This window comes from Centropristis striata, chromosome 13, assembly GCF_030273125.1.
Source record: "Centropristis striata isolate RG_2023a ecotype Rhode Island chromosome 13, C.striata_1.0, whole genome shotgun sequence".
Classification (NCBI taxonomy): domain Eukaryota; kingdom Metazoa; phylum Chordata; class Actinopteri; order Perciformes; family Serranidae; genus Centropristis; species Centropristis striata.
The window spans coordinates 22,631,844-22,659,372 of record NC_081529.1 but is presented as its reverse complement, the minus strand read 5'-3'; the positions used below and the strand labels follow the sequence as shown (position 1 = coordinate 22,659,372).

At 40.7% G+C, this 27,529-nt stretch overlaps 1 protein-coding gene across 1 annotated transcript; it reads left to right on the top strand.

Annotated features, from left to right (window-relative positions):
• Positions 1 to 832: 832 nt before the first annotated feature.
• si:dkey-89b17.4 (zinc finger protein 646) lies at positions 833 to 27,529 on the top strand. Its single transcript, XM_059347235.1, has 5 exons — positions 833 to 1,003; positions 9,114 to 11,885; positions 12,345 to 13,454; positions 14,580 to 15,442; positions 22,848 to 27,529. Exons 2-5 carry the CDS (start codon positions 9,328 to 9,330, stop codon positions 23,273 to 23,275), a joined length of 4,959 nt encoding a protein of 1,652 aa, XP_059203218.1. The 5' UTR covers positions 833 to 1,003; positions 9,114 to 9,327; the 3' UTR covers positions 23,276 to 27,529.

Sequence of the window (27,529 nt, the reverse complement as noted above, 5' to 3'; positions counted from 1 at the left end):
CATATTAAAATGTATTTAACCACAACCAGAACCAGGAGATTCATTTTACCATGAAGGTATATGTAAACGTGTTCTGCTCTGTGAATGTTTTCATAAATAAGCAAGAAAACTCAAAATTTAGCAGAACTCCGAATGGAGTTTGGTCTACAGCGTCTCTCACTATGGGGGTGAACAGCAGCAACCATCAAATAAATGAATCATGTGGTCAGGCTTTAGACCTGTATCCGGACCAGTATTTAAATAGTATTTAAACCAGTATCTGGAGCAGCATTTTAATAGTATCCAGATCAGTATTTAAACAGTATCTGGACCAGTATTTAAATAGTATTTAAACAGTATCCAGACCAGTATTTAAATAGTAGCTATCTAAACAGTATCCAGACCAGTATTTAGACCAGTATCTGGACCAGTATTTAAATAGTATTTAGACAGTATCTGGACCAGTATTTAAACAGTATTCAGACCAGTATTTAGACAGTTTGGTTTATTTGGATGTAAATTAGGAGGTCCCAGTGCCCACACCTGGACAGGTACCTGGATAAATACCTTTTGAATGAAGGAACAGAGATATAAGAACGAAAAAATCATCAGGAGATGAATAGATATAAATAAAAACATATTTCTATCAACAAAGCTTTGCCGCTTCCAACTGGCTCAGCTCGGCTCGGCGTGTGTTTGTCTCTGCTGTGAGTCTTTTGGAGAATTAAAGTAAAAAACTCAAACTGCCGGGAAAACAACAAACCGCCGCTGTTTCATTCTGCGCATCATGACGACCAGCGGCAGCGCGCCGCGCGGCAGAAGGGGCAGGAAGTTCGCTTCGGTAGGACGCGGTGGTAGAGGCGGTAGAGCGGCAGAAGCGGCGGAGGGAAAGAGCCAAGAACCAAAAGTCGGTGTTTGAACCGGAGGAGGAGAAAATAAACCATGCCGAATCCGTGAAACTGGAACATCTTCACATCTCCCCGCCGTGCATCGTTGAGCTGTGCGGGTTGGAGGCCGATCGAGGGTGAGTGAGCAGCGGAGAGAAAAAGGCTCTAAAACGAGGTTTTCATCGACGGGGCCGCGGAGCTGGTCGAGATCTTTGTGTAGCTCCGGGCTAGCCCGGGGTTAGCTGGCATGCTAACCCCTCTGCGCGGACACACTTTCCTCTTATTAAACTCTCCCGGTGCTGTAAAACCAGCCCGGTTCGGGTCTCCGAGCCGCGCAGCTTTGTGTTCGGCCTTTTTGGTGGTTTTGTTTACCATTTTCAACTTCCGTTTTACCCCCTTTCTCTCATCGCGGGGGGTTGCTAATATGCTACATGCTAACATTAGCTCGGCCGTGACTGTCGTTCACCTCCACAAATTGTTTATTTTTATTTTTTTACAAGAGCTTGGTATAGTTAATGTGAGTTAAAGTGTAGTGTGCGTCTTGTTTTGACCGACGGCCGGCAGCCTGCGGCGGTACCCGGCCGGCTGGCGGCTTGTTTTCGGGGGGTTGGAGCGGGATGCTAGCCCATTAGCATGGGGGAAAATGGCTCGCTGCTCGAAAGCCATTTTCCGATGAGAGGAGAGAGAGGAGGAGAGGGGGTCTCAGAGAAAGGGGCCGAGGCTTGAGCTGTTTTCCCCGCTCTGCTCACAGCACCGCGGCGGAAACACACCGCCAGCACGGGTTTTTTTACACACACAACCCCCCTCTGATGCTCCGCCGCCCGGCCGGGCTCGGGCGTCGCTCCCCGGTTAAACTCGGGGAGTCGGCCGAGGGAAATGGCCGTGTGTCGGGGAGGATGCCTCGCTTTGTCCCGATGAGCCCGACAGGAGACGGGCCAAGGTCAGCCAGTCAAGATACACTAACCTGCTGCAGACAGACACAGGAAAGGAGACTTTTGTCAGTTTGATGCTGCTGCTCGGCTCCGGACACACACACGCGCATGCACGCGCACACACACACACCCGGGTTACTGCTGCACACTGTGTTAGTGAATAAAGCCACTTTCTTTCCTCTCGGTTTGTTTACATGATGTTTAGCTCAGAGAGGCTGATGATTGGCTGGCAGCTGTGAAGGAGAGGCTTCATTTATCACATTATTCTCCATCATTTACGCTTTTTTTAAATATCTCAAATATTGTCTGTTGTTTTTCTGTGAGTGGTCAGTGTTGGCTGAGCTCTAGCTCACTCTGTGACTGCAATAATTCAGTTTTAGTCACTCTATTACAGTTGCATAAATACATATTTATACATATCTCTATTTACTATTTGTACATTTCTTTTCTCACTTCAGACTTATTGTATTTGTATTTATATTGTTGTGTATTTAGTATAGCAAACCTTTATTTTATTTACATACTTATTTATATTTGTTATACAGCAGCAACTGTAACAGAATCACTTTCCTCTGGGATCAATAACGTGTTTCTGATTCTAATAAAACCCCATTTTAATATCACAGCATCAAATCAAATCATGCTTTTATTACATCAGACTGTAAACCTGAACTCTTATTGTTGGGGGTTAAAACTTTAAAAAATACTTAATAATAATAATAATAATTATAATAATAATAATGGTACACTTTATTTATACAGAAAACAACTACAAATATATATTTTTAAAAATCAAATAAAGTAAATGAGCTACTCAGAAGATACGTATTTATTAGAGTTTGGCTGCTGTGAAAAACAAATGAAACGCGGTTATTTTTTTTGTAAATATATAAACTTATTCAGAATTGGATGCATTCTGTTTTAATTGACATTTTAAACAGGATCAGGTTATAAAATTAAACATAACAACAAACTTTGTTACTTTTATTATTCAGTTATTATAAATGTTAATGTGAAGCGTCTATGGGTTTGTTAAAAGGTGCTATATGAATTTAAGTTATTAATAACAAGGTTAAAAAATGCTTTTGTAAAATAAACAAATACAAATGGGGGTCATAAAAAATTAAAAACACAGGAGGATAAAATAAAGTAAATTAATAAAAAAACCCAAACATTAAATATTAATTTCCTTTAAATTAAAGGAAGAAATTTAAAAGATTATAAAGATGATAAACAGCTGGAGGTTTGATATGAATATTCTCATTATTACTATTGACCATCAGAAGCACAAGAAACATGAAAAATATAAAAAATAAATTTGAAATCCAAGTTAACAAATGTTTATTTAAATATTAATTGTTTGTTTATAAGGTTAGAAATATGCTTTATTTTGAATATATGATTTGATTTTTAATATAATTTAGAATTATTATAATTAATGTTCTTTCTCATTAAAAAACCCCAAAAATGTAATATTTGGAATAAAAACAGCCCAGTCATTATATTTTGCTTCTGCTTTGATTAATAATAAAAACTCAAAGTTAAAACAAACAACAAAGTGACAATATTAAAAAATAACTTCTGTAAACTTTATTTTTGCATTGAACAATTTAGACAAGTAATATTTTCACTGTAATATATAGGAAATATGTAAAATCTTTCAAATAATTTAGTCCTCTTCCAACTGAATTTCACTCATAAGAAGCTTTTATGTTTTTTTATTAAGCATCCATATATCACACATAAAGTGAAAAATAATATAAATATAATAACATTTGAGACATTAAACACGTCATGAAAAGCTGATAATAGTTTTTATTGTCAAATTAACAGTTTCTTAACTCAAATGATTTTTTATTTGTTCTGGAAAATGTCAGAAAGACAGAGAAAATCCCCAAAAATTGTATTAAATATATTATTTTTCATTTAGTTTACTGAAATCTGATGGAATAATTATAATTATCATTTCTATGCATCAATAAACTGCCGTTTGTTTACATTTATTTCATGTTTTGTTTATGATTCCCACTGAAGCTGAAACAAATCAAGCCATAAAAATATTAATCAGCTTCTGTTGTGATAATCAATCAGTAATTATTAATCAAATAATCAATATCTCAAGATAGTCTCAATGATTCATTAATTTAGTTCCTCTCAAGTTTACATGTTGTTTTTTTCTAATTATTAACTGAAACAAAACATCAAAGACGAAAAATAACTGAAATAACTCATAACTAATTTCTCAGTGCTGCTCTAGGTACTGGTCTGGATACCGGTCTAGATGCTGATCTGGATACCGGTCCGGATACTGGTGTAGATACTGGTCTGGATCCAATGGAGTTGTTCAGAATAACAGTTATAATGGCGTACATTTTTTATTATTCTTTATATATTATGGCTTATGGATGAATGAGATAATATTGACACCTCTCATAAATGAAGAAATCTAATTTAATTGTGACAGAAATGAATTATTTTTATATATTTTTTAAAGCCATATCAGATGTTTTAATTATAATATAATGTGTGTATTATTAATATTATACACACGCATACACACAGTGTCATCAGTCACTGATAAAAGCTTTGAGTCTGGAAGTTTTGGTTTCAGTGTCTTAAAGTCCTTGAAAATGGTGCTGATTAATTTCTATCTTCTGACTGATGATTTATTTTAAGACAAATTAATATTGGTAACTTTATGGGCTTTAAGTATCAGATTTCATGAAGCTTTTACTTTGACTCTCTTTGAATTAAGCAGCAGTGAAAGAAGTAATCTAATTACTTTCCCACAGTAAAAGTACTAATACCACTCTGTGAAATTACTTCACTACAGTAAAAGTACAAAAGTAAAAGTACTCTTTATGCTGGATGTTTTATATATTATTGTATACTTGATGAAGTATTTAAAGATGTTTTATTGGGAACATTTCTAAAACCAAAGTCCATAAAGCTGTTTCTGACAATAAATAAATTAAAAAAAAAAAAAAATATATATATATATATATATTAATTAAAAAATATATTATTATGAGTCTGCATGAATAAAAATAGTACAATAAAATAAAAATCAACGTCAATGAATGTAAATTTTCAAGTCGAAATCTCAACAGCTATATTAGAAAATAATAGAAAAATAATGTAACTATGTACATTTACTGGAGTACAGTTGTAAGGTACTTTACTTGAGTATTTTCATTTATGTAACTTTATAATTTTACTTCTACCTTTCAACATAAAAACTGATGAAACATGTTTATAAATTATATCACAGTCAAGTAAATTAAGTAGTCAAAATGAGGAGTTACCCTGACAACAGTAAATAATCCAAAAGACGATATATATAGAATATATAAAACATTCTGCATTGAGTACTTTTACTTGAGTTACTTTAAGTTCATGCTGCTACTGTTGTACTTTAGCCTCAGTGAGTTTGAAGCCATATGCATTCTTTTATCATAAAAAGAATATAGCGGTACAATTGTGGACTCGTTGTGATGTAACGACAGTTTGTTGTAGGGGTGTGCCATATCGTATCGTTCATGATTATACTGGTATATTTTTTTTCATGAGTAAAAAAAAAATCATGTCATGATATTGGCGACATTCCTACATAGTGGTGTAAGGGTTTCCCATTAATGACCTAGACTTTGGCAGCTCCAGAGTCTCATGTGCTGCACTAATGTCACATTTCAAGCTACCGAAAGTATATTTACACTATTCATAATATAAACTTATTTTGCATTGTGTTGCTCAGCAGAGTGTCTCTCACCAGTCAGTCAGTCAAAACCCCGACCCACCTCTCCGTCCTCCCCGTGACGTTAGACACATTCACACACACACACACACACACACACAAACACAGGGGCGGCTGTGGCTCAGTTGGGAGAGTTGGTTGGCCCCCAACCGAAGGGTTGGTGGTTCGATCCCTGACCATCGCAGCCTACATGTCGAAGTATCCTTGAGCAAGATACTGAACCCCAATTGCTCCCGATGTGCTGTGTTCATCGGTGTGTGAATGAATTCCCAATGGTGGCAGGTGTGAAAAGGTGAATGAGCGCAGTCTGTAGTGTAAAGCGATTTGAGTGGTCGCAAAGCGACTAGAAAAGCGCTATATAAGTGCAGGACCATTTACCATTTACACACACTCTGAATACACCGAGCTGCCATGCCTACCTGTCTGTATCAGTCCCGTCCCCACTAGGGATGTCACGATTACCTGTTTTCATGATTAATCGCGGTATTAAACGTAACCATTAGTTAATCGTAACGTTTCCTAAATACTGCCAATTTCCGGAAAAGATTATGCTGGAACCATGTTGGTACATAAGCGAATCTAACGAACGAAAATAAAGTTACACAACAATTGTGTTGCTTTTTTTTCGCTCTGGAAGGGGAAGGGGAAGGGGAAGACCTATTCTCTCTGGGGAAAAAAAGTGTAAAATCATCCCTGTGGGAATGTTTTGGCTACCCAAAAATGACCATGGTGTCATTGTTGAAGACAGTCTGTCCAGGTGTAAAACATGCCACAAAAAAATTGTTGTTAAAACAGGCAATACATCAAACATGTTTCAACACCTGTGGGATAACCACCAGGCGTTGTACGACAACGTAAAGGTAAATAGTAACTGGGTTAAGTCATGTCAATGTTTAACATAACAATAAATTGTTAGAAAATACTTAATGTGTCATTTGCCATTAATTGTGTGCGACACTGATTTGGCATACAGTGCAGTGGGACAAGTTAAGCCCCATCACATAACGTAAGGTAAAGCCGAACATGTCTCATAGTAGTGAGTGAGTCGTTAAACAGTTTCAGTGTCACTGTGCAATGGCCTGTATAAGAAAAAGAAATGTAATCTTCTAAAGGTCCTCAGTCAGTGAACATTTATCATTACCTCATTTTGTTTCTAGTTTCATAGTAGTGTGTAATTAATTAATGCAAAAAAAATCATGATAATCGTAATATCGTGATTATTTCTCTGACAATAATCGTACCAAGAAAATCTATAATCGTGACATCCCTAGTCCCCACATTATCTCTCCGTGTGTGCGCGCCAAACTAAATACTATCAACCTGTCGGGGGCTGTCAGAGATCCAAACACGCTGTTGCATTATGCCGTTCGTTAGCCGCGAGCTAACATTAGCTAACAATTAAAGTTGTTAATTACAAAAAGCTACTATTTCTTCCTGTCACGAAACACATGCAGCTTTCAAAATAAGAGCACTGTGTGTTAAAGATGTGAAGATTATTATTGGTCTGTGAATTGTTCTGGTTTCTTGCTCTTTAAAATATGAAGATTTTCTGCTTCTCTCTGTTAATATGATTAGTATTTTGGCGATTTTGACTGCTGGGGGAAAAACAAGTGTGCGGTGTGTAAATAGTTGCTCTGAAACCTGCTCTGTCATTCCACAACAGAAAGGTTCCCCTGTATGTGTATATGAGTATTGTGATAACATGTATATTGAGAAATATACATAAGAGTAATTTTTCTTGCAGTAAAGTGGGATTTTCAGCAGACAGACTGACCAACACTGCCATAGATATTACTGTTTGCATTACAGACGTAGTAGACCACCTGTGGTTGACCAAATTAATATTTGGGGGATTTAAACCATTGGTTGAAAAAACATTTTTTAAGACACTCTCAATTCTAGTTTTTGATTGCAGTGTGGAAAAATGATTTCTGATTCCACAACAAAGACACAAAAGTTCCCCCATAGGTGCATATCAGTGTTTCTTCCATTATATTAGGGGGGTGCCCCAAACACACTGCTGCATTAGCCGTTCAGTAACCGCAAGCTAACATTAGCTAACAATTAAAGTTGTTTTAATCAAAAAAGCTAAACTGTGACTAACGATCTGAATTACATCCTGTTGCTTAACACCTGCAGCTTTCAGAATAAGAGCACAGTGTCCATGTGAGAATTCTCCAGTTATCTAGACAGCTATCTTTCCCGATGGCTGGCTGCGCATGTCCTAGTGGAAAGCTGTTAACAGCAACTAAAAATGTCACAGTAGGATAAATATAAAGATTCTATATCACGGTATCTCACGGTCAAAAATGTTATGTGAGGTTTTTGCTCACATTTAGCTCTCAAAGTGCACAAGATTGATGCATTTTACTAGCCTGGCTAACACCAGACTAATCACAAATGAGATTAGTCTGGAAACCAGCCGTTCATTTCTCTGTAGAGGAGGCGTGGTTTACGATCCTCCGGAGCCGTTTATTGGACGCTTTGAATGTCTATCAAAAGCGTCTGTTGGTAGCTCTTAGCCAATCGTATCAGTTATACCAGATGACGTATGTAGAGCGGCAGAAATTGATGTTTGTTGTGTGTGTGTCTGAGAGAGTGTTGCTTGCTGCTTTGCTTCTCCAGTTCTCGCTTTCTGCAAGATTATTTATTTTCATGCTTTATTCCCCCTCATGTCATTCAACCACACACATCCACTGATTTTATGGGCAATAAACAATCTGCTGCGGGTCTCTCGGCGGCTCCGCTGTCCACCGGCTCGTAGGGAGATCACCGGCGTTACGGTAGCGGGGCTATTAGCGGCGCTAGCAGCAGGGCTAATAGGGTTGGTAGATTAGTAGACTTTTCCCAAATCCTGTTGGAAGCAAGGCTAAAACATCCTTTTTCATGGTGAAACAGGAGTGTAAAGTCAAACGTTGTTCTTCTTTTAAAATCAACTTTCGCTCGAAACTATTTAAAACACCATCTACAGCTAAAGAGTTTCGCGTCTGCTGCAGCCATGTTGGATCCGTAAGAAAACTACAAAACTACAAGCTTCCGTCTGCCGAGTAGTATGCGTCATCGCCTTGCCGTCCCTCCCCATTCTGTGATTGGATCCCTAAAACAGGGCTAAGAAACCTCTCTGGTTTCCAGACTGCCTGGAGGTTCGAAATGAAATTCGAGCAAGGCAGTATGGGTATACCCAGGCTAGCATTTTACTCAAAATTGTACAGAATTTTCTACTGGGGGGAATGCACGCCGGAAAATATCTCTCCCCCGAAAGCTGTAAACCTAAGGGAAACAATGCATATATTGTCATCATCTGTTTTATCTCTAAGATACAGCTCACTGGAGCCGTCTTTATTGCAGTAAAATATGATTTTTAGCAAATGGACTGACCAACGCTGTCAGAAATATGACTGTTGGTATTACAATCTACATTAGATAAAATAAAACATCTTATCTAGCACCGGTCAACTGAAAAAAACACAAACGGCCACCCAGATATATTGTGATAATAAGCTGTACCTACTGTACCCCAATATTAAGTAACCCTCCTCTTCTTTCTTCTTTTCTCCGCAGTGATACCTCATTGGCTGGTGTGACCCCGGCAGGCCCACCGCCTCTCAAGGTGGGCCCCGATTGGCTGGACCTGCACTGGGGAGAGAATGGCCGGCACCGCTGCCGTCAGCTGAAGAGCTAAGCCCCGCTGTTTCCTCCTCCGCCTCCCTCACGTCACTGTTCATTGCTATGTTGTGAACTGTGACTCCCTCCAACCGATTCGCTGTAGAGTACTATGGCAATGCATGATATGAGTCGTGCCAAGGGTTTCCCCTGTAAAGCGTGTGATATGGTTTGTCCGAGTACTCCAAGTCTTCTAGAGCATATGAAAGCACATTATCAGCAAGAAGAAAACGGACGATTTGAGTGTGAACAGTGTGGCCGAATCTACAAGCACGCAGCCAGCCTCGCTAATCATAAAAAATCTCACGAAGTCGGTTCATTCCAGTGTCCTGTTTGTACGCGTACCCTGCCTAACGCGGTCGCTTTGAAGAACCACCTACGTATCCATACATTGTCCCCCAGTAGTGCACACACAGAAGAAGAGAGCGAAGAAGTTCCTGAAGAGCCGGGCCACGACGAGAGGGACTACGGTCTCGCCCAAGACCTCTCGGACGGGTTCGGGCGCTCCCATTTGAATAATAGTGGTATGGGACATAGTGTCCTACAAAGCCACGAGACAGACGACCACGGAAAAAAAGGCTCCCCAGAATCTGACGACGCTTGGGACAGACCCTTCAAGTGCGATCAGTGCGACAGAACCTACCGGCACCACGGTAGCCTGGTGAACCACAAGAAGTGTCACCAGCAAGGAACTTTTAAGTGCTCTGTGTGTTTTAAACAATTTGGCAACCTGGCTGCCCTAAACAGCCACGAGAGAACTCACTCGAAGTTCAAGACCCCCGGGGCCTCCATGGTGAGCAGTAGCAGCAGCCTCCATGAGGAGCGCAGCAGTGGCACCCAGTCATCAAGTGACGACACAGCCTCGTGTTTCTGCCACCTGTGTCAGATAGCGCTGCCCAATAAGACAGACTTTCAGGAGCACATCCTGCTACACAACTCGGCCTCCCCCTCTCTTGGCCTCCCACGCAGTTTCCCCGGCATCATGCCCCACAATCTGAGTGCGGTCCGAACCCCAGCATACACCCCTGCCCTTGGGGACCCTCTGCCCCTGCCACCCCTGCCAAGTGACAAAAGAGGTCCCTACGACCCCATAATGGGTCCCCCAGTCAACAATCCCATCTACACATGCGCATACTGCGGCGCAGGACACCCAGATCTGGAGACTCTGAAGGTCCACTATCTGACCCATGATCCCCACCCTGCCTCCCATGGCCAGGACAGCATCCTCAACTCGGACACACTAAGCTCTGGGTCACAGGGCTCTGTGTCTTCCCCCTCTGGAGGTCGTGTGCCACAGGCCAATTCTCCAGATGATGGAGAGCGGCGTTTTAAGTGTGGGGAGTGCGGCAAAAGCTACCGGCATGCAGGAAGCCTGGTGAACCACAAACGCTGCCATCAGACAGGCCACTACCAGTGCACCATCTGCTGCAAGCAGTACCCTCACCTGGCAGCGCTACACAGCCACCTACGAAGCCACAAAGGGCGTCCCTCCAACCAGCCTATTAACAATGACAGCAATGACTGGCTATCTCCGGAGCCGCTTACTCTAGACTCCCAGCAGAGCTACGTCCAGGAAGGCAGCGGAGCCACCACTCCCATCTCACTGCCGGGAAATCTTGGTGATGCTGCCCACTTTGTACCTGACGGTGGCCACAGCAGTGGGTTGGACTCTCTTGAGTTCCACGATCGCTTTGATGGCAGCTCACTTTCCCAGAGCAACTCTGCTCACCGTCAGGCTGACAGACACGTATGTGCAGACTGCGGTGAGATGTATGGAGATGTATCTGGCATCAAGTCGCACATGTGTCCCCGTCGTGGCCAGCAGCCGCAACAGCAGCAGAGCAACATGTCCAACGGTTTCATGGGGAGCATGAACTACCACAGCTCCAGTGGAACCTCGCTGCCCGCAGGAAGCTCCAGCAGCCTGAAAGAAAGCAGCAGCCAGCGACAATACTCCCAGAGCGGAGGTAAGAGGATGGGTAGCAATGACAAAGATGACGATGATGATGGAGAAGTATATCAGTGTTCAGTTTGTGGAAACCATTACGCCAGCCTCAGAGCCCTCAGAAGCCACCTGCGTAGCCATGCCAATAACCCAACAGGGCCAGGACCTTCCAACCTGGAGCAGGAGTGGAGGATGATCTGCTCCACCTGTGGCCAGAGCTTCTCCAGGAAGCAAGACCTTCTGAATCACCAGTTGGTCCATGGCCCCCAAAGGCCCGATGGCCAGCAACAGAGTATCGTAGGCAGCTCAGCCAATGGCAACGACAAGATGGACGGACGCAACCACATTTGTGTCGACTGTGGCATGTTTTTTGCTGATCGCCACCATCTGATCACCCACCTGTGCCCTGGCAAAAATCGGGCCACCTCATTGAGCAAGCAGGGCCTAAATGGAGCCAAAGGGATGTCTGGAGGAGACGGTGTTGGCGGTGGGGTCGCCGGAGGAAGCCGTGATGTTGGCGGCGATGGACGTAGGCCTTTGGTTGACCAAAGTGACAAGCCCCACAAGTGCGACCAATGTGGACGAGGGTACAGACACCCCTGCTCACTCCTGAACCACAAGAAGTCCCATAAGACTGGTGTCTTCCGCTGCCTGGTTTGCCAGAAGCGCTACTACAATCTGCTGGCTCTGAAAAATCACCAAAGGACCCACTTTGACCTAAAGAGGTAGGTCCCTGAGTCTGTCCATTTTTGTTTTTGTGTACATAATAAAGTTGGCTGACAAGGTTTATGTTTAAAGATGATATTTGTACCTTGCATGCTTTTTATTATATCTATGTTTAGTGAAGTTAAAATAGATGCATCAAGATCAAATTTCCTAATTATTGATTTATCATTTAACAGCTTGATGTGTAGGCTAATGACGAATAAATAAATGTGCCTACCCTGTTTTCCAGGGTACAGCTTCAGATAATCTTTTGCCAAACATGTTGCCCTTTGGTATATCATATGAACTTTTTTTAGATTGCTAACCGTATGAGGAATTAGTCTTCTTGGCCATAATGCATAAAGTAAAAGGTGACATTTATTACTAGAAACGGCTTAATATTGCTTGAAGTTCACAAGTCCCAAATATTTACAGATATTCTATTGTGTTTTCTTTGTATCTGCCCATTCCTGATGCAGGCACAAGTGTGAAGAATGTGGCAAGGCTTTCAAGATCCAAAAGCAGCTCATCAACCACCTCCGTCTCCATGAGGAGCACCGAGCCAAAGGTCTTGTTCGGACCGGCCCCAATGGTTCCCGCTTCCAGCAGCCTGGCCCGTCTCAAATGCAGACAATGAGAGGAGAATCATCAAAGGGCCAGGCGATGGGCATGAAATACAGCCACCAAGGGTTCAAAAAGCCCTACTCTTCAGCTGGAACTTCCAGGCCCCAAAAGTTTGACCCAGCAGAAAGTGGAAGGCGGCCTTTTGCCTGTGAAGAATGTGGCAAGACATACCGACACGCAGGCAGTCTGGCCAATCACAAGAACCTTCACAAAATCGGGGAGTACCACTGCAATGTTTGCAACTCCACATATCCCAACAGGCTGGCAATGAAAAACCATCTACGTCTCCACTTCGCCCAGAAGAAGCACAACTGCCAAGAGTGTGGAAAGGGGTTTCGCACCCAGAGGCAGCTGGCCACCCACACTACAGCCGGCCTCTGCAAAGGACCACAAGGGCCTGGGGTCCAGATGGATTTTGAGTGTGATGGCTGCTGTGAAGGCTTTGCCACGGCTGATGAACTTGCAGCCCACGATTGCCCGGCCCAGCACCTGCCTTCATCCTCCTCCACCAACAGCTCCACCAACATCAGTATGGAGAGGAGCTCTGTGGACCTGGACTCTGACGAGAGACCCTATGCCTGTGACCTGTGCAGCTGTGCCTACAAACATGCAAGCTCCTTGCTGAACCACAAGCACACCCACAAGACGGGCAACTTCCGGTGCAACTTCTGCGACAAGCCCTACACCAACTACATGGCGCTGCGCAACCACATGCGTATCCACACGCAGCGGAAGAAGCACATCTGCCACACGTGTGGGAAAGCCTTCCGGCTGGCCAGGTTCCTCCGAAACCACCAGAAGGTCCACGAGGAGGGTGCCACCCCCTTTGGCTGCCCCACCTGTGGGAAGAGTTTCCAGGGGAGATCTGGTCTAGCCAGGCATCGCTGCGGGGACAACCAGGTAGGCATGGAAGTCAGGAGGAAGGCCACTGCACCGCCAGGAGAGGGCGAGGAGTGTCGGTACACGTGAGTTCTCGTCAGTTGTTTGTGATTCTTCGAAGTTGAAAAAAATAGTGAAGATAAATTTAGGTCTCTACGTGTCTATTACAGGTATATGATCTCCAATCCGGCTTCCTTGGGACCATACGCGTGCCGGAATTCGGATTTTTCTGAAGTTTGGACAAATTGAATTAGTGGAGAGACCAGATAAGTCAACCCCGTTTGCTTTCAGTTAGCATATATATCACACACTTGAGTTTTTTAGGCTACCTTCATGTTTAGATGTATTGTTTTCATGCTTTAATTTTTCTTAGCAATCTTTGACACAGATTTGATTTAATAGTATATTGTGTGTAGCATATTAGCTAAATTTAAAGTATTGATGTTGTTTGTTACTTGCTCTTGTTTTGATTTTGATTGTAGTCTTTGATTTGTTTGTGTTTTTCTTTCTTTAGATAGTGTCTTTACACTGGCCAGTCATTAGACAAGAAAATGCAGTTTTGTGATGGGGCTCTTGCATTTTGATGTCTTGGCAAACTGATATCACAGGGAAGATCAGGACGTATTTGGAGCTAGCTGCACTGCACATGTCTCAAGGTTATTATGGTTAAAGGATTCTTTACGGTAGAGGTTCTTTGGGCATGTTTGATGGATTTTTCATCATTACATTCAGATTTTAGTAATCACCCAAATGAAGGCTATGACAGAAGGACTTTGAAATTGTTTCCAGATGTGAAAGAAGCTGTTTGAAGCTTGTGTCCATTTGTGCAGTGCAGGGAGCAGCAGATACCTCCCAGTCCCCACATGAATCCCAGTTGTTTGTCCATAGTTTCTCCCATGTGCCTCCCTCCCCACCCAGCAGTCCTCTCCCCTATGATCTGTGTAGAACTCGTAACTTTAAATGGTACACCACTTTGTAGTAGTCTTCTTTAAAAACGTTAAGCCGGATTTCAGATCATATACCTGTATGTACAACATCTTAGATGATGAGTAGTTAAGTCTTAAGAAAAAGTGGTAACCAGTAACGGAGATACATTTTGATAGAACAGTAAAAGAAAACTACCATCTTCAGTTACTAATCTCCCTTTTTCTTTCCTTCTCTCCCGTCCTCTCGTTCCTCCCCCTTTGTTTTCCATGTTCGTCTCTGCACAGATGTGATCAGTGCGGCCGCTCCTACCGCCACGCCAGCTCCCTCCTCAACCACAAGAATACCCACACTGTCGGCATCTACCACTGTGCCGTGTGCCTCAAGACATACTCTAACCTGCTTGCCCTGAAGAACCACCGCCGTATCCACTCAGAGACACGGCGCCACCGTTGCCACGACTGTGGCAAGGCCTTCCGTGTTTCCTCTCAGCTCTACAACCACAGACGCGTCCACCAGAAGCAGCGGGAGCTGACCTGCCGGTCCTGCCAACGAGCCTTTCCTACACAGGCCAGCTTCAGGCTCCACATGGAGATCACCCATGGACAGACACCGCAGCCCCGCCAGCCCAGACCCCAGCAGCCTCGACCGGGTGGCTCCCAGGAGCTGGGCTGGGGGTCAGGTCTGGACCTCACCTTGATGCAAGAGCAAGGACTTAACCCCGGCAGCATGGCGAAAGCCCGCAGCCGTGGGGGCCATGGTGAGGTCATTAAATCGCATGTCTGCGATCAGTGTGGCCGATCTTACCGCCACGCCAGCTCCCTGCTCAACCACAAGAACAGCCACAAGACCGGGACCTACTTCTGCAACTCCTGCCAGAAGGAGTTCCCTAACCTGATGTCCCTGAAGAACCACCGCCGGATCCATACCGAGCCCAAACGCTATCAGTGCCCCGACTGCGGCAAGTCCTTCCGTGTCTCCACCCAACTCATCTGCCACCGGCGCATCCACACCAAGGAGAAGCCGTTCTCCTGCCAGCAGTGCGACAAGCGCTTCTCCTCCAAGTCCAACCTGAGGCACCACATGAAGGTGCACTGGAGCGGCTCGACGGCGCCCCCTCCCATGGCCATGGGTGCGCCCAACTTCTTGGGTATGCCCGGCGGCCCCTTCATATAAGCTAAGGGATGAGGGAGGGGGGTGGGCGAGACATGGGGAGGGAGGGGGAGGGGGGGGGGTTGCAGTCACATGCCAAGGTTTCTGGAGGTGCCAAAACGTAGCTCTTCCTCCTGGTCAAACTCCTCATTTTCCATGTGTGGCTGTAGTGCGTGTGTGAAGGACAGAATGCACAGACTCAGTCAAGGTCCTGCATGACAGAACAGACACAGAGCAGGACGGATGACACAAAATGGATGCTGCACACACGCACACAAAACACACACACATAGAGAGGACAGAGAAGGGAGGACGTGAACTCACACACACACTTTCCCGAGCAGAGGCTTTCTTCACAGATGTTCCCACGAGGCCCTGGTTGTAGAACTGTCCCACACAGACTGACTGACTGTAGACAGACGGACTCCACTACACCTGCCTTACTCCCCACTGCATGTTGCCCTGTCCAGCTGAGGTGTTTGAACCTTCCTCTGGAGCCGTGGCCTCACACAGCTGCAGCGACCGAGCGGACTGTTTGTTAGCGCCCGGCTCGTAGAGACTGATGAGTCCCGTGGCTGTGACTCGGTTGACAGAGCTGCTGTGAGGGTCCGGGCGGAGGGAGTCTGTTGCTTGTTTTCGAGCCATCTTGTTCATTTCAACCCCAGGAGCTGATTGGTCCTGTGCAACAGTTGGTTTCTCTGTTTCCCGCCTCCATCCCAGTTCTGATGACGTTCATAGGGAGCTTGTCTTGATGAAATCTTTTGGTGGCCTTTGTCACAATGTTTTTAAACCCTATTCTGATTGAGTCAGTCTAAAGAAAGTGTTTTTATGTGAGACCAACATGTAGTGCTGGTAAAGACGGACAGCTGTGGTTTATTTTCCTTTTTTTGGTACCTTTTTGTAACAGTTTGGGCGGGAGGCAGCAATGACTTGTGGGAGCTTTTCGGACTGAAGACGGGACGCTTCTGTTTGGTTAAAATGTGTATGCGTGTTTCTTGATGATGAGCTTCATATTCTTGTCGCTTCCTGCACTGACGAGCTTTTCACACACACAGATTCAGCAGCAGCAGCTAGTTGCATCTCATCAGTGTTAAAGTCGCAGCGTGTTCAGCGTTAAATGTCTCATTTAAGCTTTCTCAGCACAGACTGTTGAAGGGACAGTTTGGACATTACGGTGTGACATACCCCCCAGTCGTGTCGTGGATGTAAAGCTTTCTGAGTTCTGTTCGGTTCTGATCGGAGAATAGAAAGTTCCTGCAGGAAACTACAAAGGTTTACTGCACAAAACTACGTGTTCTCTAAAAGGTCAAACATTCACCACAAAACTATGAGGACCGATTCAACTATGCGCTGTTAAAAGAAATGAGTAGTGAAGACATTTTCTGCATTAAAGTAAATAATGGCACATATCAGACAGATATAATGCTGGGCCTTTCAATGGCCGATAATCTATCTGTCGGGCTCCAGTCTGTATTTTCTGGCTTTTTAAGAGACAAAACGGTTTGTGGTGAATAAGCAGGTTTCAAAAAATGATTTGTGTAGCTGATGCGTAATTTTTTTTTTATTGTTTAACAAATCTATAAATATTTTGTTTGTTTGTTTTTCATCTTTTTAAACGTGTCAGTTTGTAAGTTTCGAGGACGTCTTCTGGTTTTCAGTCCCAGTTATCTCGTCTTTTTAATCTCAAGGCTTCAGTTAGACAAAGTGTGAGCCGGTTCAGGTGTCCTGGAAGATTTCAGTTTCCCATACAAATGGAAAAAATTCCGTTCAAAGTTCTGTTCCGTTCAAATAATCCGTGTTCACTGAGCTTAAAATCAATTTATAGGTCAGCTGTATAAAAAAAGCAATAAGTAGCTATCATTGCTTTTATTTTATTCCAAATAAAATAAGCCCCGTCAACAAACTCAAGTGCATAACTACGCTAAAATTAATGACTATAACCTGGTGTTGGACGGGGTACAGACGTGTGAGGACCACGTGGTCATGGCGAGAGCTGCTGTCTCCGTCTCCTGTGTTGGAATCTGTCTGTGTGAACCGAAGCATCTGGTCTCTGAAGTCCTGTCTCCAATATCCTGTCTGTTATCCTGTTTTCACGATCCAGTCTCCGTTATCCCATCGCATCCGGTCTCCAAAATACGGTCTCTGATGTCTGAAATCCGGTTTCCGATATCGCGTCTCATTTGTCCCGTCTCTGAAACCTGATCACAGTTTCGCGTTTTCATGATCTGGGCTCCAAAATCCAGTCTCTGTTATCACCATGCAGTTATCCTGTCTCAGATTTCACGTCAAAGTTGTCCAGTCTCCGAAACCTGGCCACAGTTATCCCTTTTTCATGATCCGGTCTGATCTCTGAAATGCGGAGTCCGATATCAAGTCGCGGTTGTCCGGTCTCTAAAATCCCATTGCAGTTTTCCTGTTCTTTTGATCTGGTCTCCGTTATCCAGTCTTCGGTACGTCCTGTGTTTTAATCTGTGTGTGTGAACAGAGTAGAGTCCCTCTCATCCTGTGCGGCCCGGTCCGGTCCTGATCTGTCCCAATCCCTGTCGGTCCAGGTTGGTCTCGACCAGTCCTGATCTGCCCTCATTGGTCCCAATTGGTCCCGACCGGCCTGATTGATCCAGATTCTTCCCGGCTGCTCCAGATCAGTCCAGATCAGTCCCAGTAGGTCCCGACCGGCCCGGTTGGTCCAGATTGGTCCTGACCGATCCGGGTTGGTCCCGACCGGTCCAGATCAATACAGATTGGTCCAGATTGGTCCCAACCGGTCCTGATTGGTACCGATGGGCCCTGAAGCGGCTGAATGTGTGCAGAAGCAGCGGTGAGCCACAGAGTAAAGTCACAGTGTATATTGTTTGATCCTGTATTGTAATCGTTCTTCTGACTGTATAATCTATAGAAACACCTCTTCTCTTTTATAAGAAGGAAAAAAGACGACAGATCATTGTAGTAATGCATTTATTTATATTATTATTATTATTATTATTAACACTTGTAATGGACGGCGCTAGTCTTTAGGATGTGTGAGTTTAGAGCTGTGTTGATGTAAACCCCCCCCCTCCTTACCCACAATGCCCCTGTTCTGTGGAGATGATGGACTCTGAACATTTAAGAACTGTACACGATGGAAAGTGTTTTCTTGCCTTTTACCAAGTGATGTTGTGACAGTCTTTCTCAGTCAGCCTTCCCATCATGCCTCTCTTCCATAAGCCCCGCCTCCTTCCTGTTTCACTCACGTAAAAGGGACGACTTGGCGACTCTCCGTCTGGAGTCGATCGGTCCTCATCATTTGAACCTTTTTATGTTACATTTTTATGGTAACCTCTTGTATTTATTGGTGTTATTTTGTTTTATTTTTCTTTATATTTAATTGCGTTTTTTGACTATTTGGAAGCCTCTGTGTGTGCATTTTAAAGAACACAGTTTGTCAGCGTTTTCAGGAGCACTGGTGCTAGTTAAAAAAAAAGAAAAAGAAAAAGTGAAAGCCGTGCAGTGACCGTCAAGTGCTGTAGGAGTCGATGTGAACTAGAACACAGAAATAATAACTGTACATTCTCTATTTTTATTTTTGCATCTTCCTCCTCACGTGTTTGTTTGGTTCTGAGTGGACACTTTCCGCCTGCATTTCAACTAGAGTTAGAGAGAAGAAAAAGATTTGGTTTGGAACAACTATAACCCCTTTTTTTGTTTTAACTTTTTGTTTTCATGCATATATATGTAATGCTTACTATACACTTTTATAAACTATGTTTTGATAATTCATTTCTTAACAGAAAAACTTGTCCATATACTATAACCCTTACTGCTGAGTACTGAAAATAAATAGCTGAAAAAACCCCGTGGAGGTCAGTGTGTTCAATCGTTCTCTTCTACAGCTGCAACACTAAAATCCAGGACTGTGGCCACTTTATTAGGAACACCTGCTTTAATAATCATACAAATCACGAAAGAGATCAAATCAGATGTTTTTCTGGCACCACGTCAATTTTCTAGATGAATACTTTTGCATTACTTCATAATGTTTAAGTTTCTTTGCAATATTTTTCTTCTTAAATCTGTCAAAATTCATATCAAATTAGACAAAATCTAGACTGTTTAGATTGTATGAAATTTCATTAGACACCTAAATGATGCTGTGTAAGAAATGGCACCTCATGTTTCATATGTTTTATGCCCAAAATAAACCACAGCCTCCTGAGACACGGTCAATAAGACTCATTCACTATTAGACTCATTTAACAAGCTTAAAGTCTGATTATAGATCAGAACAAGCTTCAGTTGGATGTTATTGTACAGAATAACACCAGCTGCTTTAATGCATTCAGACACATTATACTATGATGTTTTTTTTGTTTTTCTTTCAAACTGTGGACATACTATAATCTGATGTTTGTTGGTTATTTTTGGTCGTTCTATACTATGGAGATTCTACATAATTTTTTGCATTTTTGGACAAACTTCACTTTGACCATTTTCTATTTTTTTTTACAGACTATTTTTTTTTCATTGTTGGACATGCGATGATGTGACTTTTTTCTAAAATTCCTTTTGGACATACTATAATATGGTGCTATTTGGTATTTTTGGTCATACTACACTATTTCCATGATGAATGTGGTGTTTTACTGTTTTGTTTTTTTTTTGCATTTTTGGACAAACTTCACTTTGACCATTTTTTTTTTACTTTTTTGACATTCTATACTATGACTCATTTCAAATTGTTAACATACTATAATACAGTGTTAATTGGTTAGACTAACTTCATTTTGACTGTTTTTTTACTTTTTCAACATTTTTTTCTTTCAAACTGTGGACATACTATAATTTCGGTGTTTATTGGTTATTTTTGGTTGTACTATGCTATGGAGATTCTACGTCATTTTTTTTCGTTTTTGGACAAACTTCACTTTGACCATTTTCTACCTTTTCGACATACTATACTATGACAATACAATGCAATGATGACTTCTTTTTTTTAAATTTATTTTGGACATACTATAATTTGGTGTTTTTTGGTACTTTTAGTCATACTATACTATTTCCATGATGAATGTGGTGTTTTACAGTGGGTTTTTTTGCATTTTTGACCACTTTGACCATTTTTTTTACTTTTTCTGCATTATATACAAACTTCACTTTGACTGTTTTTTGAGTTTTTCGACATACTATACTATGATGTTCTTTAATTTTTTTCCAATTTTCATAAAATCCATAAAGATGTTTAAAAAGAAAAATTAACACACTAACTTTATCTCAACCCCCCGCCTGCATTTCTGGGCGCTGGCCACGCCCCCTGACCATTCAAGCTTCTCAAAGCCACCAGTCCATGTCCAGTGGGGATCTGGGGTCTTCTGTTTGTTCCTCTCTGATGTCACTACAATGTTTAACGCTTCTGATGATTATTAAACTGAAACATATTGAATTTCACCAGCAGCCAATTATCCATTACCTAATTGTTATTGTTCATTTTAAACAATCTAATCCATAGAAATGAAATGGAACCAAATGTTGCTGGTGCAAAGTGAAGCTGCTGAGTCCGTTTTTATTTTGATCAGATCGTTGATGTGCTGCCACTTCCTCTGATGTCATGTTTGTGTGTAATTCCCTTTATGGTTGAGCAGCTCAGCTCGACCAGCTGACGGCCTCATGAGGACACAGATAATCTGTTCATTGTGATTTTAGTTGTAAACCGAAACGCTAATTGTTGTTTAACAAGTTGACCTTGTCTTCTTCTGAAATCCTGTTTCATGGCTGCCATGACTTCACTTTGGTTTCTTGTTTCTTTGTTTTATTTCCAAGAACTGAAACAGCTAAACAGTTTATAAGGAGGCTGATTGTTGGTTGCTTTCTTGAATATATAAAATATATTTTTCTCTTTGTTCAGATGAAATATCTGAATTTTTTTGTATTATTTCATTTTCAGTGGTGGTGATGTTTTAATCTTCCCCAGTCTAACATCTGGTAAAAAAAAAACACCATATTACAGTGTGTCAAAAAAACGAAAACAAAAAACGTATGTAGTATGGCATGTTGAAAAAGTAAAAAATTTAGAGTTTGTCCAAAAATGCTTAAAAAAAAACCTGCTGTAGAATAGCATGTTGAATATGGTAAGAGTGTCAATACAAAATACACTGTATATAGTATGTCCAAAACCTCATAGTATATATAATATGTCAAAATAACTAAACGGTTAAAGTGAAGTTTGTCCAAATATGCAAAAAAATCGTGCAGAATTTCTGGTTGATCAACAAGAAAGTCATGAAAAAGTAAAAAGTCAGATTATGGTACAACAATGGAAACAAAGTAAGTAAAAGTAAAGAATGTAACAAAGGTTTTTTGGTCTGTTATCTGTATTTCTGTTCTATTGGTAAATGTAAATGAAGGAAACCCCAGAGCCTTAAGTAAAGTCTTCTTTATTGTGGATATTAGATTTTAAAGGTTGACCGGGTCTGACAGGAATTGATCCAAAAACATTCAGACTTCTAGTCCTTCTTCTACTTCACTGAGCCAACTGATCTGCCACTTACAGGCCTCATCCAGGATACTGATACATCTCTATAAAAAATACAAAAAAAATGTCAAGGAAAGATCAGGAAAAATGGTCAATTTAAATATAAAATAAGACCATTTTGAGAGTTTCGGGCCAGTTGAAAAATGTTTGTCTTTTTCAGTAGTATGACTATTTCATATTTAAAATTTTGGACATTTCAAAAATATGGTGTTTTTTTTTCTGGAAAAGCCATTCTACTACATGTATCAATGGACTATAACAAGACCATTTTGAGAGTATCGGGGCATTTAAAGATTTTGCAACTTTTTCATGAAAAATTTCGACATGCTATACATAGCATGGCTTTTATCATATTTTGGACATCTCGAAATATGGTGTTTTTTTTAATCATTTCTAAAAAAGCCACCTTACTACATGTATCGACAGACTATAATGAGACCGTTTTGAGAGTATCGGGGCATTTAAAAATTTGGCGACTTTTCCACGAAAATTTTCGACATGCAATAGTTTGATTATTTCATATTTAAAATGTTGGACATCTCAAAATATGGTGTTTTTTGTCATTTCTTAAAAAGTCACGCTACTACATGTATCAACAGTAATGAGACCGTTTTGAGAGTATCGGGGCATTCAAAAATCTCATGATTTATTCACCAAAAATGTAAACATGCTATAGTCTGACTTTTTTTTATTTCGGACATCTCGATATATTCTGGCAAAATTTAAAAAAAAAACAAACCCATGTCAAAGTTTGTCCAAAAATAAAAAAAAAACATCAAAGTGAAGTTTGGCCAAAAATGCAAAAAGCTTTGTAGAATATCCGGTTGATGATATTATTAATGGTAATAATATAGTCAGAGCACAAATATAAAAGCTTTGTTGTGTGTCTCCTCAGATCTGAGCCCGGTGGGCTCGACCAGCGGCTCCAAGAGTTTCGTGTGCGGTCAGTGTGGCCGCTCTTACCGCCACGCCAGCTCGCTGCTCAACCACAAGAACAGCCACAAGACCGGAACCTACTTCTGCAACTCCTGCCAGAAGGAGTTCCCCAACCTGATGTCCCTGAAGAACCACCGCCGGATCCACACTGAGCCAAAGCGCTACCGCTGCCCAGACTGCGGCAAGTCCTTCCGCGTGTCCACGGCGCTCATTTGCCATCGGCGCATCCACACCAAGGAGAAGCCGTTCTCCTGCCAGCAGTGCGACAAGCGCTTCTCGTCGCGCTCCAACCTGAGGCACCACATGAAGGTTCACTGGCGGGGTCCGCCGCTGTCCAGGGGGCGGTCCTCCGCCTTCCTCAGCGTCCTGTCCAGGCCGCTCACCTGAGGGTCCGAGCCCACCGGACTACCAGGACCACATCCGGATCAGGATTTCAATCTGAACCTGAAAACTGAAATCACATTTATGTCTGAGCTGCGACCCGTCAGTGTGAACTACGACTCCCAGGGTGCATTTCACCAACAAACAGCCAATCACAGAGCGTTTTTATTTGACTGATGATTTTTTTTTTTTTTTTTACAAATTCTGATTCAGAAAAGTAAAAAATTAATTTCTATCATTCAATTTCAATTTCAGAATTTTAACCACTAGATTTGATTTTCTTATTATTTTAGATCCAAACATTGTATTTTTTTGCTCTGTTAAATTATTTAAAAATATATCTATTTTGAAAAAGAAAACATTTTTTATTTCAAATTGCTTTTAAAGTGAACAATAATAAATAAATATATTTGAATTACATTTAAAAAAGTACTACAATCTATAAAAATAATGAATTTTAAATTGGTATTCCATAATGGATATAATATTTTTTCTGAGTCCATAAAGTTTTCTGGATATTTCAGATGATTTCACACTGATGGTTTTGACAGTAAAATATTTAATCTGTTTCTGATTGAGATCCTGATCTGAGGCTTTGAGACGCAGCCAGCACAGGAGGATTGTGGGTCTCGTTGTCGAAGCTCCAGTTTGTTGCTCTCCTGTAATCTTTGTTTCTTGATTTGAACCTTCGACCACATGACTCCGAAAAAAATGTCTTTCTTTTTGAAAGTCACAGCATGGATTCTTCTCGGCTGTTCCTTAAGTCTTGCCGTCTAAATGTGGGATTCTGGAGGATTTTTATCAATTCTTGAGTTTAAAAAATGGTACATTTGACAGAAAATGTGTGTAACAGACGGTGTCAACCCAACAACTGCTGCAAAAACTTATAAGACATAACTGAGCATGAGAAGGGACTCATATCAGGTCGGTCTGAACCTGGAGGACCTGGTGAGGAGGACCTGGTGAGGAGGACCTGCTGAGGAGGACCTGCTGAGGGGGGACCTGCTGAGGAGGACCTACTGAGGGGGGGGACCCGGATCTGGAGAAAGACTATCTGCAGCTGATTTCATGAATGTAAAAACTGTGATTCGTTCAGGAGCTTCTGCAACATGTAAACCTTTCGGCCGGCGTGATGCATTCAGGTTCAGTGTTGTGCTCGGACAAGCAGGATGTTTTTATATGGCAGAGGATCAAAACTGTTTGTTCTTCTTCCTCTGGTGACATTAAAGATATTGGGATGCCTTCAGGAACAAACTGTAAACACGAGCTTCACCGCTGGACTCAAACGCTTCTGATTCTTCAGAAGTTTTCCACCTTAAATCCTTTAAGGTGGATGGACTCCACAGCGAGACGTTTAAGGACGATCCAGAGTGTTTGGTTCTTCATGTCACAGAGTTTTAGTTTCACAACGTGGCGTCTGATTTTTACTCATTAGTCCCTGTGGGAAAAAATCCACCTTAAAAGCTTCTTTTATTATTATTATTATTATTATTTTTATTATTATTATATAAGTGTTATTATACAAAATCTCAATTATGAGATAAACGTTCTCAGACATATTTTGTAATTGTGACAAAAAAAATCATTTTTATTTATTTATTATGAGTTATGACATCACTCAGTGTTTCTTACGCTCTCCACAGACGAACTTTATGATGTTTGAGGCGTTAACGAGCTAACGCTACGCTACAGAGAATTGACTCCATCACCACCGTCAGACGTTCTGAGTTCTGAATAATAATAAAGAAATTTTTAGTAGGTGGATGTGTGTTTGGAGGAGACACTGTCGCGGCTTGTCGTGTCTTCGTTCACAGACGAAGCGGATGTCGGGAGCCATGATGTTTCTGTCTCTGCAGGAAGTCACCGAGCCGCTCGCTCTTCTTCTCCTCTTGTTCTCCGGTAGAGTTTAGGGTTTAGGGTTTGCAGGTCAGAGTCTTGATGATGGTTGTGTGTCTTCTGCTTTCAGTCTTTTTTAATTTTTTCAACATTTACCTAAAATAATAACGAGTGTAGGTTGTATGTGATGGTTTGTGATGTTTATATGCACAATAATATTCACTATTATTAACAACATTTAATATGAAAACATCAGATTCTCAACATGATAAACAACATAAGTGGGAAAATAAACATGAAATAATTAATATTCATTTAGACATAAATAATCCTGGAATATTTTGTGCAGGTAAACACAACTAATTATGACATTTCTTCTCATTGTGTATTTTATGAGAAATCATCTCATAATTACAACACCTGTGTCAGCTAATTAAGAGATTGTTTTGTTCTTAATGATAATACAGCTCATTAACCAATAAATAATCTGATTAATAATCTGGTTAATGATCCAGTAAATAATCTAGTTAATTATTTTGTCAGTAATATGGTTAATTATCTTGTTAGTAATCTGGTTAGTAATTTGGTAAATAGTCTGGTTAATAATCTGATTAATAATCTGGTTAATAATCCAGTTAATGATCCAGTAAATAATCTGGTTAATAATACGGTTAATGATCCAGTAAATAATCTGGTTAATAATATTGTTAGTAATCTGGCAAATAATCTGCTAAATAATCTAATGAGTCATCTGGTTAGTAATCTCATTAATGATCCAGTAAATAATCTGGTTAATAATATGGTTAATATTCTGGTTAGTAATCTGGTTAATAACTTCGTTAATAATCAGGTTAATGATCCAGTAAATAATGTGGATAGTAACTTGGTTAATAACCCGGTTAATAATACCGTTAATTATCCAGTAAATAATCTGGTTAATAATCCAGGTAATAATCTGGATAATAAACTGGTTAATGATCCAGTAAATATTTTTGCTTAATTATCTGGTTAGTAATTTGGTTAATGAGCTGGTTAGTAATCTGGTAAATAATTTGGTTAATAATCTGGTTAATATAAATACTGAATATTAATGATTAAAAACAGATATCTTGATTTTGAGAAATAATTTGTGAACATTTTTCTCCAATTTGAGAGATTTGGATCTATTTATAAAAAAATAATGAAATAATAATATATTTATAGTGTAGTAATAATATTCAATATTTACTTCACTTAAACTACAAAAATATCGGCATCAAAATATACTAAAAGTAACAAAAGTAAGAAGTTATTATATAGATAATAGATTATAATTACAGCTGGTAATTAATCATATACATCATTGTTATATTTGTTTTAATAATCTGACAGAAAGGATACAATACTGTGTACCTGCAGTACTCCATTTTGTAACCATGAAAATGTTTTCTCATAATCTTCACAGAAACTACAAAATTTATGTTTCATTATTTCATAAGTTTTCTGCATCTTCATGAGATTTTATGAGAAAGAATGTCATAATTCTGATAGATATGAAAATTTTGACTTCATCGATCATGTGAGAAACGAGTGTCTGATAATGATTTATTCTCCTGATGAAGAGGTCTGATGGTTGTTGGTGAATGTGTTGAATTAGTTCTAGATTTGATCTGCAGACACTCAAAATAAACTGGGTATTAATCCGGTTAGTATTCTGGTTAGTAATCTGGTTAATAATTTGGTCAATAATCTGGTTATTAATCCAGTTAATAATCTGGTTAGTATTCTAGTCAATAATCTGGTGATTAATCCGGTTAGCAATCCAGTTCATAATTCTGTTGATATTCTAGTTAATAATCCAGTTTATAATCTTGTTAGAAACCTGGTTAATAATTTGGTTAATAGCCCAGTGAATAATCTGGTTAATAACCTGGGTAATAACTCAGTTAATTATCCGTTTGATAATCTGATTATTAATTTGGTTATTAATCCGGTGTATTTTTCAGTTAATAATCTGGTTACTAATCTGGTAATATCCTGGTTAATAACCTGATTAATGATTCGGTTAATAATCTGGTTAAGGATTCTGTTAATAATCCAGTTAAAAACCTGGTTAATAATCTGGTTAATGATTCTGTTCATAATCTGGTTAATGATCTGGTTAATAATAAGGATTAAAAACCTGGTTAATGATTCTGTTAATAACCTGGTTACTGATCCGGTTGGTGTCAGTCGGGATGTTGCGGCGCCATAGAAACCGTAGACTGTTTGATTAGCTGATGTGTCGTCGGTGTTCCTCTGTATGACTTTTATATACTAAACTAATAACTGTAGAATATCTTTATTTCTACCTAACAAATGGATGTCAACGTTCATTATTTTATTCTTGGTGGTATTTACTGTATGTCCTTGACTGTTTTTAATAAAATCCAAAATTCCTGAACA

Excerpts from the sequence above, each read along its gene's own strand:
- si:dkey-89b17.4 (XM_059347235.1), top strand. The coding sequence starts at position 9,328 with ATGGCAATGCATGATATGAGTCGTGCCAAGGGTTTCCCCTGTAAAGCG. Across the intron at positions 11,886-12,344 it reads ACCCACTTTGACCTAAAGAG|GCACAAGTGTGAAGAATGTG; the intron begins GTAGGTCCCTGA and ends TTCCTGATGCAG. Across the intron at positions 13,455-14,579 it reads GGCGAGGAGTGTCGGTACAC|ATGTGATCAGTGCGGCCGCT; the intron begins GTGAGTTCTCGT and ends GTCTCTGCACAG.